This window comes from Amphibalanus amphitrite, unplaced genomic scaffold (genome assembly GCF_019059575.1).
Source record: "Amphibalanus amphitrite isolate SeventyFive unplaced genomic scaffold, NRLGWU_Aamphi_draft 000061F_arrow, whole genome shotgun sequence".
NCBI lineage: Eukaryota > Metazoa > Arthropoda > Thecostraca > Balanomorpha > Balanidae > Amphibalanus > Amphibalanus amphitrite.
The window spans coordinates 505001-518376 of record NW_024881557.1 but is presented as its reverse complement, the minus strand read 5'-3'; the positions used below and the strand labels follow the sequence as shown (position 1 = coordinate 518376).

The 13376-nt window shown below is 51.3% G+C and overlaps 3 protein-coding genes across 25 annotated transcripts in view; 1 reads left to right on the top strand and 2 right to left on the bottom strand.

The window, feature by feature from the left end:
- Positions 1–5949, top strand: part of LOC122378539 (neprilysin-2-like) — a 33856-nt gene extending 27907 nt beyond the window's left edge. For 9 of the 18 annotated variants that reach the window (XM_043359720.1, XM_043359716.1, XM_043359714.1 and 6 more), the window contains 8 exons: positions 494–631; positions 1302–1384; positions 1638–1796; positions 2055–2198; positions 2506–2771; positions 3187–3305; positions 3582–3713; positions 4311–5949. In XM_043359720.1, the coding sequence (XP_043215655.1) occupies positions 494–631; positions 1302–1384; positions 1638–1796; positions 2055–2198; positions 2506–2771; positions 3187–3305; positions 3582–3713; positions 4311–4655 (1386 nt within the window). In that variant the 3' untranslated portion in view covers positions 4656–5949. The remainder of the gene's footprint in view (positions 1–493; positions 632–1301; positions 1385–1637; positions 1797–2054; positions 2199–2505; positions 2772–3186; positions 3306–3581; positions 3714–4310) is intronic. The other 9 variants (XM_043359710.1, XM_043359718.1, XM_043359712.1 and 6 more) reach the window with 1 other exon arrangement.
- Positions 5950–6214: 265 nt separating this feature from the next.
- LOC122378541 (cell division control protein 45 homolog) overlaps positions 6215–13376 on the bottom strand; it is a 43695-nt gene continuing 36533 nt past the window's right edge. For all 6 annotated transcript variants that reach the window (XM_043359728.1, XM_043359729.1, XM_043359730.1 and 3 more), the window contains 4 exons: positions 10023–10143; positions 8965–9128; positions 7251–7355; positions 6215–6814 (listed from right to left, as the gene is read on the bottom strand). The gene's annotated coding sequence lies outside the window, so the exon portion shown is untranslated. The remainder of the gene's footprint in view (positions 6815–7250; positions 7356–8964; positions 9129–10022; positions 10144–13376) is intronic.
- Positions 6652–13376, bottom strand: part of LOC122378558 (alkaline ceramidase 3-like) — a 27624-nt gene continuing 20899 nt past the window's right edge. The window contains exons 4-7 of the mRNA XM_043359764.1: positions 10023–10143; positions 8965–9128; positions 7251–7355; positions 6652–6814 (exon numbers count right to left, since the gene is read on the bottom strand). Of these exons, the coding sequence (XP_043215699.1) occupies positions 6652–6814; positions 7251–7355; positions 8965–9128; positions 10023–10143 (553 nt within the window). The remainder of the gene's footprint in view (positions 6815–7250; positions 7356–8964; positions 9129–10022; positions 10144–13376) is intronic.

The window sequence follows — 13376 nt, the reverse complement described above, 5'->3', positions numbered from 1 at the left end:
CAAACTCATAACGAGTTGGCATTGAAGGCATTCAGCTCGACCGGCAGCCGAGTTCGCACATGTTCCGAACAAAAAGGCTAGGGTTGCCCGTATCGTGTTTGGTTCTCAGCATTTACTGGATCCAATTTTAGCCACATCCGTTGACAATGTGACTTGTAAGTATTGTCCTGGGCCCTGGCATGTTTGGCGAATTTTGCAGACCAGTGTAAAGGGTAATTGCGTCTGAAAATCTAAGTGAACAATCAGCACTAAAATAGACAGGCTTCCGGGCCGCATGACACGAGCTGCCCTTCAAGTGTTACGGATATGAAGTACTCACGAAAATTCTTACACGTCGTTTTTGTATAATTGATAGCTAAACAGGTATCTACACGGTATCACTGAGCCCGGCAAAATCGTCTCAGGCATGTCTCAATTTAGCCCAAGGTGACCTTTGACCGGAGAAGACCTGTCTACATTTTCTGACCTCTGACCTGTGACCGGTCCCCGTCAGATCTCTCTGCCGGCCGAGGAGCGCCGCAACATCACCAAGCTGTACAACAAGATGACGCTGGGGGACGTCTCGAAGCTCGCCCCCGGCATCCCATGGGTGGACTACGTCAACAACCTGCTGCGCGCCGCCGGACACCAGGTTCGTGCCGGCAACAAAGGACGACAGGGGCGGCTAGTATGCTGTCAAACGGCGAGAACAACGTTTTGAAACTGATATCGAACGTGCATTGTGAGTTACTCATTCGTGGTAGTTTCCGAAAACGATAGGAGTGTATCAATGCTCGGTTTGGCGTGAAACCTGGTCAACACATTGCTTGTGCTATGAAGTCACCAAATGGGGCAGGGGGGGGGGAGGGGCGACATCGAGCCTTGGGCCTAAAATAGCATGAGCGACATACTGACACAATCGATGAAACATTAGAAGCGTTACGTAGTGGCGTCATATGAAGCCCCGCCATGTAACGACTAACGTTTGGCTTCGGTGAAATCGTACAATGCACAATGTGGGTCCTATGTAATCGTATACATTCCTATTGACATCAACATTGTGGAACGCCAGAAATGTGTACACTAGTGCAGCCATTTTGCGTCCCAACGAGTCAGTTCCGGTGACGATGCAGGGCACCAGTGATGACACATTCGCAATTCACCAACCCGCCGAAATGCGGGGCAAATCAGCTAATGCCATTGACCATGACCTCAGCCTGGTACACGTAGTCGTGCGTCCGTTCTCGATGACTCGGCTCAGCCGAGTCATCGAGGTATATAGGGCCTTGGGCTCAGCTGACTGTGATTGGTGACGTCACCAGGTGACCGCCGACGAGCCGGTGATTGTGGACGTGCCGGACTACATGCGGAAGGCCACCAAACTGCTCGAGGAGACACCCAAGAGGTAGACAATATGCATTATTATTGCCACAGATTTCGGTAAAGTCATTCGAGGAAAGGATTGTCCGTGTTACTGTTTGGTTTCGGAAAGTTTCGGAAAGTTTTACAACTTATTTCGCTATAAGTCTATAAGCACGACAGCAGGTTATTGTTACATAAAATTACCTATTAAATAGGTATGCGCCTCTGTGTGAGTGCCTGATGTCTGTGTGTATGATCTCGGCCTAACGCTCTCTGTATGTATCTGTGTGTGACAGGGTGCAGGCCAACTACATGCTGTGGCGCGTCGTGTACGGCTCCGTCGGTATGCTGACCGAGGAGGCCCGCGATGTTCAGCTCGAGTTCTCGGCCAAGCTGACCGGACAGACACAGCGCAAGCCGCGCTGGAAGGAGTGCCTCGAGGGCGTCATGGGAAGGTAGGCTCTCAACAGGCAAAAGACGCGATCTAGTCTAGACTTGACAAGATATTTAGGCATCCAAAAGATCTAAGCACTTGGCGTGTCGTTCTTTTTCTTGGAAAGATTCTTGAAAATATCACTGGTTTAGTGTTCAGTGATGATTTTGATTCAATTTCATTGCCTTTTCCCTGCAAGAAGCACTTACGCATTACTTGTTTACAAAGTATTATTTCGTAAAGACATACCGATAGCTAACACGGTGCCTCCTGTCCGCAGTCTGAGTCTGGCCGTGGGCTCTCTGTACGTGCGGAACCACTTTGACCGGTCGGCTCGCCAGGCCGCCCTGGACATGGTGAAACACATCCACCAGGAGTTCAACATCATGCTCGGAGAGATCACCTGGATGGACAACAAGACCAAGTGAGGGCGAGCGCACGCTCGAATGTTGACCGTGTTTTACCTGCAGCTTTATTCACCCTCCCCTCACAAGGCTACTCAAACCGTACATTTCAAACAACCTGCGGTTACTTATCCACAGTCCGTAACGCTTATTGCACTCTTTTGTCGCCGGTTGAAGCTGTCTGATTCACAAACTATAAGGTGTGATAGAAATTACCGTAGGACCAAGACTCTAATCCTCGACTAAGCACCAGCTGCCGCTCTCTCGTACGTCAGTGTCCCCACTCTGAACCCAGACCTAACCAGAGCTTCCCCCGCCCACCGCCAGGGAGCGCGCCAAGGATAAGTCCAAGTCGATCAACTACCACATCGCCTACCCGGAGGAGATCCTCAACAACACCGCGCTGGACATGCTGTACGACGGACTGTTCATCGACGACAGCCACTACTTCGAGAACAACATCAACATGAGCGTGTTCGGCACCAACTACGCCTTCAAGAAGCTGCGCGAGCCCATCGACAAGAACGACTGGCGCACGCACGGCTCAGCGGCTGTTGTCAACGCCTACTACAGCCCCATCGAGAACAGCATCAGTGAGTTGACTGACGCCTGTCGAGACGGTATCAGAAGGCTCTCGTCTTTGCGAGCTCGTTTCATGCACACGAGTTCATAATTCTAATGAATCCCAATAGTTACTTCACATTCAGCCTTTGCGTTAAAATTGAAGTGAACTCTTGAGATAAGACTGTAGTGACAATCCTGACACTCACGGTATAACCATTCGTTAATTAATTACCCATTTCATTTATTCGCCCACTCGTTTGAACAATTTACATGAGAATGAGGTACATTTGATTGGTTCGGGATGCTTTGTGGATTTGAGTTAGATTTTGCGATTTATGTAGTCTTGCATTTTACGTTTTAACTTCATCAAGCGTTGCTGTCCGTACCTACTTGTCAGCCACTCGTTCGGTTTCTAATCACCCCCGTCGTCCGTCTCCTTTCCAGTGTTCCCAGCCGGTATCCTGCAGGGTATCTTCTACGACTTTGACCGGCCCAACTACATGAACTACGGAGGTATTGGGTTCGTCATCGGACACGAGATCACCCATGGATTCGACGACACGGTTAGTGGGCGGGTGGACGCAGTCTGAAGAGACCAGACTTCAATAACGATCCTTTTCATGTCTAGTATCCATCTTGTAAATTTCCGTCTTATGTGTGTTTCCTGCCTCCATTTTTTTTTTTCACCGCTGTCAATGCCTGAATGAAGAAAGTCGTGAATTTACTTGAGGGACGTGGCCTTGGAGAGACGTTTTACGTTTGGGAATATTTATACGATTTATTATTTTAGGCGTTCGTTTTTCGGCTATATAACGCTCGTCAATCCTCTGTGTTTGCAGGGCCGTCAGTTTGACAAGAACGGAGAGCTCCTCGACTGGTGGGAGCCGGAGACGAAGCGCCGGTTCCTGAAGGGAGCCGAGTGCATGATCCACCAGTACGGTAACTACACCGTGCCGGAGATCGACATGAAGGTACGCATCCTCCCAACTTTCTGCTGTCTAGACCCTGAAACTGTTCGGTGTCAGTGCTAGCGGTTACCAGTGCGTTCATGAGCTGTCTTATGACGTTGCCCTGTGTTTTTTTTATTATTATTTAGAGTCACAGACGAGGCTAATTTGTCATTTGCCGGATGAGTTCATGAAAGATGGCATCCATACATTTGACTCTGATGGCTGGGAGTGCACTGGTAGCCGCTGTCACTGTCCCACCGAACAGAACCCCGCTGTAGGCCCAGCCCGCCGCAGCAGCCGCGTGGCCAGCTAATATAACTCCATAGAGAGCCGTATGTGCCAGGCACCCCGCCAATCTGTCCCTAACCGCTCGCAGTCGGACCGGCGGGCTCTCACCGCTCGTCAGTGTGTTCCCGCCGCTGCGCCACCCGTTTGCCAGTCTTACTTACTCAGCCCGGTAGTTTGCTCGTTGCCCGCATGCGCAGTAGGGCGCGCTGCCGGCCAGTGTGTGTGTGTGTGGCTGGCAGGTAGGCTAGGCTGCCTGCGGCGCCCTACCCTCCCTGCCCGTGTGTGCCCGCTTGGCTGGCCGCGCTGACGGCGCGTGGCGCCTCCCCGCAGATCAACGGCATCATCACCCAGGGAGAGAACATCGCAGACAACGGCGGTCTCAAGGAGGCGCGCCGCGCCTACGGCCGTCTGGTGCAGGAGCGCGGCCGGCCCGAGCAGGCGCTGCCCGGCCTGCACCAGTACAGCCCGCAGCAGATGTTCTGGCTCACGGCCGCCAACACCTGGTGCCAGGTGGTCAAGAAACAGTCGCTCAAGAACCGGATACTGACCGACTCGCACTCGCCGTCGCGGGCGCGCATCAACATTCCGTTCTCCAACCTGCCGCAGTTCGCCGCTGACTGGAACTGTCCGGCCGGCTCCAACATGAACCCCGTGCACAAGTGTTCAGTGTGGTAGGCGGCCCGCGCCGCTCGCCGCACGCGCACCCCGTTGTTATCCTTTTCGGCTCGGCCGGCGGCGGCGCTCCCGCCGCCGCTGCCGTTGCCGCCTCTCTGTTACGTGTTGGAATGAAAGGCTGATGGGCGCGCCATAGTGCGTGGCCTCTGTTTGCTACCTGAATGCGCCAGTGCGTCTGTCCGCATGTGTGTGCTGAGTCTAGTATTCCCGGGCGCCTGAGCCCGGCGGGCCTCGGACGGCCCCTCTCTGGGGCCGGGGGCCGACTGGCCGAGTCGCGCGGCACTCAGCCGCGTCCGGTCTTTCCAAGATCAAGCGTCGTAGCCTCACCAGTCGTTGGCTGTTAGTTTTTGTGACACCTAACCGTGCCATGTACACGCGCATGCACGCACTTGTATTCTATTTTCAGCGCTAAGGGTAACTTAAGGTCTTGTGATTCGGTCGAGATTCGGAGCACACTGCTCCGGTGTGCTATTTTATGCCTGTGATGTATCAGAGCGGCATGCATGTGATCCGTGTGATGAGTGTGTGTCTGTGTGTGTGCTCCCACGGCCGGTCGCTCCTCGTTACAGCTGAACGGCGTCGTCACTCAAGACGAGAACATAGCCGACAGCGGGGGTCTGCGGCTGGCGTACCGGGCCTACCGCCGGCTGGCGGCCAGCGGTCCGCCGCCGCAGCGCCTGCCCGACTGCCGCCACCACCGGGCGGCCGGCTCTCGGCCGCGCGCGCTGCCGCTCCGCCCGCAGCAGATCTTCTGGCTGGTGGCCGCCAACGTGTGGTGCTCGGCAGACCGCGTCGAGCATCTGCGCAACACGGCGCTCAACAGTGAGCACGTGCCCAACCGGTTTCGCATAAACGGGCCCATCTCCAACATGGCCGAGTTTGCGGCCGACTTTGGCTGCCGGCCCGGCTCGCCGATGAGCCCCCCGGACTCGCAGCGCTGTCGCGTCTGGTGAAAGTCGGCCGAGTGAGACGAGTGAGAGGACCGAGCGCGCGCGGGTGTGTGTATGCATGGTGTCAGTTGTTATCTTCACGTCATTGGCCGTTGCTCCCCGGTATGGGCGGCCCCCAGCGTCGGACCCGCCCCTCGACCACGCCCCTCCGTGTGTTTTATGAATCTCAGCCGGTGCGCGTGTCGCGGCGGTCGACGCCGTCCGCGTCTACACCTCACAGAGCGCCGCCGTCCCTTTGGGCGCGGCGCCTTATCAAGACAGCGTGCGACTGAAACCGATTCTTGTACTGCCTGTGCGCGAGACCAACTCCGAACCGGAAAATACAATCGATTCCGGAATGTACAGATCAGGTGTTTGGCCTGGGATTGAACTTGGCGCGAGGCGTTTGCTTTTACGATAACACTGATGGATAAGAACTAATAGAAGATGTGGATAACCAGGATAACGGAGTTTTTCTCGTGAGCCTTGCCTCTTCGGAAGGCCATCATATCACCCTACAATGCGGACGACGGATACTGTCGATAATTACCAAAAAAGGTCACTAAGCCCAGTCTTATTAATCTCAGTTATGAAGAAATGTCTCCTGTCTTGCACATGAAACGCGGCAAAAACAATGTCTAAATGTATATACTTCTCCACAAAGCAACTTTTCTTCAACGTCGGATCAAACATTATAGACGTCAACAAAAATATACATCAGCTGCCCTCTGTGCGCATAACATAGGGCCACCCAATAAAACGCACCAGGGCATCAAGTAATAAAACAAAACGCCGAGGCACTTGGGGTGTGTGTGGGAAGGCGAAGGGTGAGGTGTCTCATGACGGGATGGCAGTAGAGTGTGCAGCTCGCACATGACACCCCTGGGACGGAGACCCGCCTAGATATCGACAGGCCACGTGAACACACAGTGGCAGAGAAGGCGACAACTCAAGCCGAGCACTCACAGCGCCGGCAACGGGGTTCGCTCGACCGCCAGCGCCGCGCCCGACTAGTCAGCGAAGCTCAGGTTCACGGCTCTGCCGAGAGGCAGCGCTGCGGTAGCCCGTCAGTCCAGGTGTTTGTGGTTGTTGCAGTTGTCGGTACGGCCATTGATGTGTCCATTGGCGTGTCCATTCGTCTCGTGAGTGGGCAGTCGTCGAACTGTGAAGCCCATCGCGCCCAGAGTGATGTGACTTTTCTCCTGAAGTATGTTGTACCTCGCCTTGACGCTGGGGACAGGTGGCGCTGTGGTCAGCTCGCCGGCATGCCTACCACTGGGGCTGTCTAGCCATCGGCTGTCCACCTCTAGGGGCGGCCCACCTCTCCCAGACGGGAAAACTGGCGTCGACAGAGGTCAATGACGTCACTCCCTGGCCCGGGACCCGTGCCAGGTCTTATCACGTGCGAATACTCGGGCGTCTGGAGCGCTGCCAAACGAGATACCAGCTCGGCCGTCCAAATACAAAAGGGTAACGACCTTAGCAGCGACCCGTGGACAGCCGACAGCTTAAAACTAACCAAAGACACGCTACCAATGAATCCCTGATTCTCTGGCTAATCATGCAATCTCTGCTTCGGTACGGAGCCTACTGAGACTTCAGCGCTACTGCCGTATGCGAGGGGAGGCCTTAGCTATATGCAGCGATAGCAGAACTCGGTACTTACCAGTACAATATGTGGATATAAGTGGCGTAGCCGGCGAAGATGTGCCACCACGCGTGGAGCTGGGTGAACGGACGCAGCACCGGCGGCAGCGTCGAGCGGAGACGCCTGGTGGCCACAGAGGGAACTGTTAGTTATACCAGTCATCACCAGGCTCCTCGGCGGTTCTGAGGCCTCCGGACATAATTAGCGGGTAGAATATCCCTGATGATGATTGACAACCGGGTAACAGGTCGCTTGGAATTAGGTGTCGGAGGCACATAATATGCGATAAAAATCCATGTAGCGAGTAAGTGCCCAATAGCAAAAGCAAGTGCAGTTCGATGGATTCAACATTTCTATTCAGTTGCCCATCTCGCTAAAAGCCTCACAAGACACTGTTATGTTGCTTGTTCCCATGACAACTAAGTCTTTCCACAGCTGCCGGGTTCAGCTGTTCCAATCACTCGAGAGTCGAGAGGGGCTTTAGACATCCCTGAGGCCAACTCACCTTGTATGAGCGGGTCTGGGCGGGCGATACCACAATAAGACGATAATCTAAGCAATCAGCTAAAATGGCTTCAAATGAAAGAAGCGGGACGAGTAAGACCAGTCGCTAACGTCGTGACAACAGAATCAGGAGATAAAAGACGGATGATATCAGACAGGGGCATAATTTCTGTGTGGACCACTACGGGTGAGGGAAAACCATTGCTTGCTACCTAATTACTCAGTTTCTAAGACATCCCTTTCATTTCAGGAGCTTCTTATAAAAGCTATCTTTTTCCATACAAACATAGATAACATGACCAATGTTATCTATGACACAAATAAAGATAACGCGACTTTAGTTGGTTGATTTAGCCCAGAACCCTCTCACCATACACGCCTGCGCGTTTGGTATGGTTCATTGCTACTGGTTATTGGACACACAAGTGGCTAGCGTCGTGGATGTCGGCCGGTGGCTCCAACACTGTAGCCATTGCATTGGTCACAATCCATCGGTTGGCACCAATAGGCCACCATATCGTCAATCCGTCACAGTCTGTCACAGTGTATCAGTCTGTCACAGTGTGTCCGTCTGCTGCAGCGTGTCAGTCTGCCACAGTGTGTCAGTCTGCTGCAGCGTGTCAGTCTGCTGCAGTGTGTCCGTCTGCCACAGCGTGTCAGTTTGTAAGTGTGTCACAGTCTGCAACAGTGTATCAGTCTGCCACCATACCTCCCCGCCCGGGCATTGACAGTTCACACCCCGACCTCACTACCCGACGCAGTGTCATTGTTTAGCTGAGGTGAGCGAGCCTGAATGGGCTCAAACCACAGCGGCGCCGACACTGACGTCCATTAAACCATAAATCGAGGACTGGGAAACGGACTGGCCGGGTGAGCACCAGCATTGATCCATCGCGCTGGCCCGCTATGCCTTTCACAGGTCGGGCTTTGTCCACTAAAAGCACCTGCTCATAATTGATAAATGAGCTCGATTTGCGTTGTAAGCGGGCGTTACGCGACAAGGAGTTGCTGGTAATGATTTTGCAGCAGGAGTATGATAATGCTTTAGGAGTACGGCTTTTCGCTTGAAATAACTACGACGCCGCAACAACCCGACACTACTGTGCAATTTTGGGCCAACTCAACTCACACCCTGAAAAGCTCATGCATCCTAAGGCCAAATCGCAGCAGATCCACCGCATAAACTCACCTAACCCACTCCCACTTTCCTTCCCCCTCCCCCACTCACACTAGTGACTGGCAGCCGTGATTGTCGAGGTTCCACAGCGCGAACGCCAGCGCGTACAGCATCACACCCAGATAGAACAGGTGGCGCACGGTGCGGTCCTTCTGTGTTCGCAGCAGTTTGATGTCGAGCAGAGTGATGGCCACAGACGCTACGCCATAGTTCACCTGGCGACATGGGTGGTGCGGTCAGCAAGGATGGCGCGGAGGACAAGGTTAACACAGCGGGTCTGGTTAGCAATTAGCACGACCTCGGCTAGCATGGTTCGTTGGCACAACGGTCCTGGTTAGCACGACCTCGTTTAGCACGTTTATCACTGGGCAGTGATGCGGTCAACACTGCTATGGACTATGGTAACTGCAAGCTAAGAGGGATTACTTGGCTTAACAGCAGAGCGGCTGGAGAAGGCCAGAAATGCAAGATCCAGACAGGACTTGTGTACTGTGTAGTGAACAGCAAAGGAGAGCTGCCGCTAGAATATAAATATGGTGTGGGCGGGTAGTGAATTTAAACCCGACAGCTACCGGTTCATAAAGGTGACATCACGGGTGCCTCGCCCGGATGACGTTATGATGAGCGTCACTGATGTCGTCATCTCGGGGACAAATGGCGAGCGACGTTATTGGGCATGCCAACGGCGAAGGCCGGACGGCGTCACGGCGCTCTTATTGAAGATGTGAGCCGAATGCACGGGAGAGAGACGGGAGCAAGAAGTGCGATCGTTCGCTGGTTAGCGAAGAGCGATGGGAGGGATTAAGGACATTCGGTGATCGAAACAGGAAAAATAATCTTTGAATCGAATCAGTACGATTTTTGAACTGTCCCGCAGCTCATCAGGTATTCGACATTCTACGGTAAAAGATAAAATAATTACAGTAACTCTGCAAATAACGAGATGCAAAATCTCTCAATTTATCCATTCCGTTTCGGACAATGCCATGAATCCACCGGCCACCTACCCACAATCACGATTGAGCACGAGTGTTTATGACGAGCTGATTGAACACGACCGACGAGCTCAAGACGAGCTGTTTGAACACGACTGTTGATAACGATCTCACCTGGTGAAACAGCGGGTTCGGGTAGTAGAGGTACGACAGCGAGAACAGCGCCGAGTACACGAAAAAGCCCACCGACAGCCAGTTGATGTGCTGGTTCTGCTGGATGCCGTGGATGCCGGCCCTGGCGACAGACGACAAATACAAACATCAATATACGGGCTCACCATTCAGTGGTCACTCCCAGCAAACGGCACAGACGACTCCCTACTGCGGGCTTTAAAAAAAAAAAAAACGCAAAAATGCACCCAAAATTAGGCAACTATAATTGGCTTCTACATCTAATAAGTCAGCGCTTGCTGACCGTTCCTTCCCAAAAAGCAGCGAGTTTTTGCCGAGGTCAACTACAGTCGGGGCGCTGACCGTCTCTGTGGCCATACAAGTGTTCGCCATAAAAAGCTCAGACATGCCATATATGAGAGAACCCAAAATAAACAGCAGCCTAGGACAAAAAGTGAGCCAATATCGACTGTGCCGGTTATGGCCGCGACATACCGGTTATGGCCGATCAGTTGACTCCGTCTATTATTGGGTCTTCATACTACTATGCATTTCAGACCCTATGAGACCCTAATTTTCGGCGATAATTTGTTCAATATTTGTCCAATTTGCTTCAAATTTTCACAATACACATTTCAGCTCAAGCGCCAATTTTCGCCAATATGGTCTCTTAACAAAATATCAAATTTTAGGGTACTTGTCGTTGCCTCGTAATGTTAAAATCGGCTCCGTAAATCCGTCAGTGGAGTAGAGGCTATCCGTGCGTAGGTGTGACGTCACAAACACGTGACCATTAAGCTCCGCCCTCCCGGCGAACGGGGTAGTGACCTTGGCCGGTCAGTCGGCTGCGTGGAGCGGGCGGGGCAGTAGCTGTCGCACCGGGGAGCTCGCATGGACCGTAGCTGCCGTGCAGTTGTCGTTGCAGCCGTAACTTCATCGAATGAGCTAAATAGCGCGCATAAGTAATGCACCAGCTGAAGCCCTCGAATTTGTATTTATCACAAATGCACGTACACCTTGTTCAGTCACAAAAATATATATTTCCACACAAGATTCGGGGCTTGTGAAAAACGCGCATAAAAGACGCTGTTGATTTCAAATGATTGCGTAAGATTATGTATCGCGTCAGACTACGTCGTAATTGCAAAACAGAATCACCATTAACATGATGCAATTTATGTGTTTGATATATGAAATTTGATTAGGAATGTATGCCGGCGTGATCGATTTATATCATCCCGGTGCAACTAAACATTGAACACCTTCAGGACTAATCCATTTGATCATCAACTTAGGTTGAGGAGGTCGCCAGACTAACTTTGCCCCCAGAGCTTGTGTGTTGAAATGCAAACATGAAAAGTAAAAGCCTAGAGATAGTTTCCTCACCATTGAGGACATACCTACTGTTACTTAAGTTTTACAAAAAAGATACGAGTTTATTGATGATCGTTCTCGTGTAGTGCCCAACGTCCGCCTGCCAGGCTGCCACATTGCTATTTCCTTTTGTGCACGTCTTAAAGGGACTATCCCACCTTCTAAAATGTTGTTAAAACCAGTTAAATTGTGCCCGACTTTATAGATTGGATGACCAGGAACACGGTTCTGGCATTTATTTGTCATTAAACATCTTAGGCTTCCCATATTCCAAACACAAACTCTCAAATATGTGACGTCACAGCCCAAAATTACCTCCTTCCCCAGGCCACATTACTGTCATAAAGCTGATTCTTTTTACTCTGTAGGCACCACAACAAAGTTCAGACCAAGTTTTAAGCGATTTTTCAACGAACAAACCCATTTAAATCAGAATGACTAAACGAGGTGACGTCACACTAACGGTCGCTCCATGTTGAAGATAGGGCCTTGTACAAGGCCCATTTTCAAATGAAGGAAACGAATTTCTTCAACACCAAGAGGCCGCGGGGGTTGCAACCTAGATAGATAGTGGTTTCTGAACCTCGCCACAAACTTGGCTATCTCAACTCAAACCCCATGTTAAAGGTGGGATAGTCCCTTTAACAATATAACACACACATGACACCGCGATAAAGGCCATTTCTACCATGCGACACATTACGCTTCTGCCCCACCCGGCGCCCCGCACCGCTTCACGAATCACGAATAGGGTAAGGTGCCTAATTAGCGACCCCCTTAATTTGAACCGTCATTGCTCACGCTCTGTGGGTGCCACTGTGTTACTGGCTTGATTTTCGGAGAGATCGTTCATTTTTCTATTAAAATATAGTCATTTTCTGCCCCAATATTCACTAACTTATTTGTAGTGAGCATTTCGGCAAACCATTGCACAAAACGCTAATAGGGAACTCTTCCCGATTAGCGACCGGGGAGGGTCGCTAATAAGTCTATGGGTTTCCCCATATTAAAAATGGCAAAAAATGCGACGCCTGAAAAGATGAAATATGATCTAAAAAAGGTAACCTATACGCAAAGCACTCAATCACTCGAACAAGAACGTTTATCCAACACATTTACGTAAGTAAAAACTGATCACGTGATGCACCGAAGGCGAAAAGAAAGCGGAAACCCAAATTTTGCGGGCTATCTTGTATGATATTCGAGGTCCGCGCTGAATTCGGCACCCCTGCAGTCAGTGACGATATTTGGCATCCCCTGCCACACATTGCAAGCTTCAGGAACACCTCATTTTCATTTCTCTCTTTTCCCCTTTCTTTCCCTTCTTGAGCTATTTGCGACCATGTCGGGCGCAAATAGGAAATATGAGTTGCGACACATTTTTAATCGCCATGCTGTGCACAGTTGAGCGATTTACTATGGGAAAACGGCAATCAATTAAAAAAGGAATGTCGATTCAGAATAAAAAAGGTGCATCATCCTAATGTGCATCGCTTTTCATCAGAGAGGGCCCAAACACACACGTTTTGGATAAGAAACTCGTCATTTTTATTTAAACTCACCTGGAACGTCCCACCAGAAACATCGACGACCGGAAAATGATTAAGTTTGATAACCAAAGCATGGCTGACCTTTTGACGATGTTTTTACCCCGTTTTCTCATGCCAGTTTTTCCGTAGGGAGGTAGGTCGCAAATCGGAAAGGGTCGCTAATTAGGCACCTTACCCTACGAGTACGGTTGTTTCGCTGGAGCGATTCCCCAGGCAATCGGCCGTGCCCGAGACTCTTCATCCTACTTTGTTGCTTTCTGCGCCTTCCTCAGAAACATTTATTGGCACTGCCAAATATATCAATATTTTTGGGTTAAGCACAGGCTTACACATGATCTTATAGGTAATCGGGTAGTGACCTGACCCAACCTGACGATGAGATAGGTGCAACTCCGGCTTAAATAAATGTTGAGAGTCCAAGAGTCTATCCATC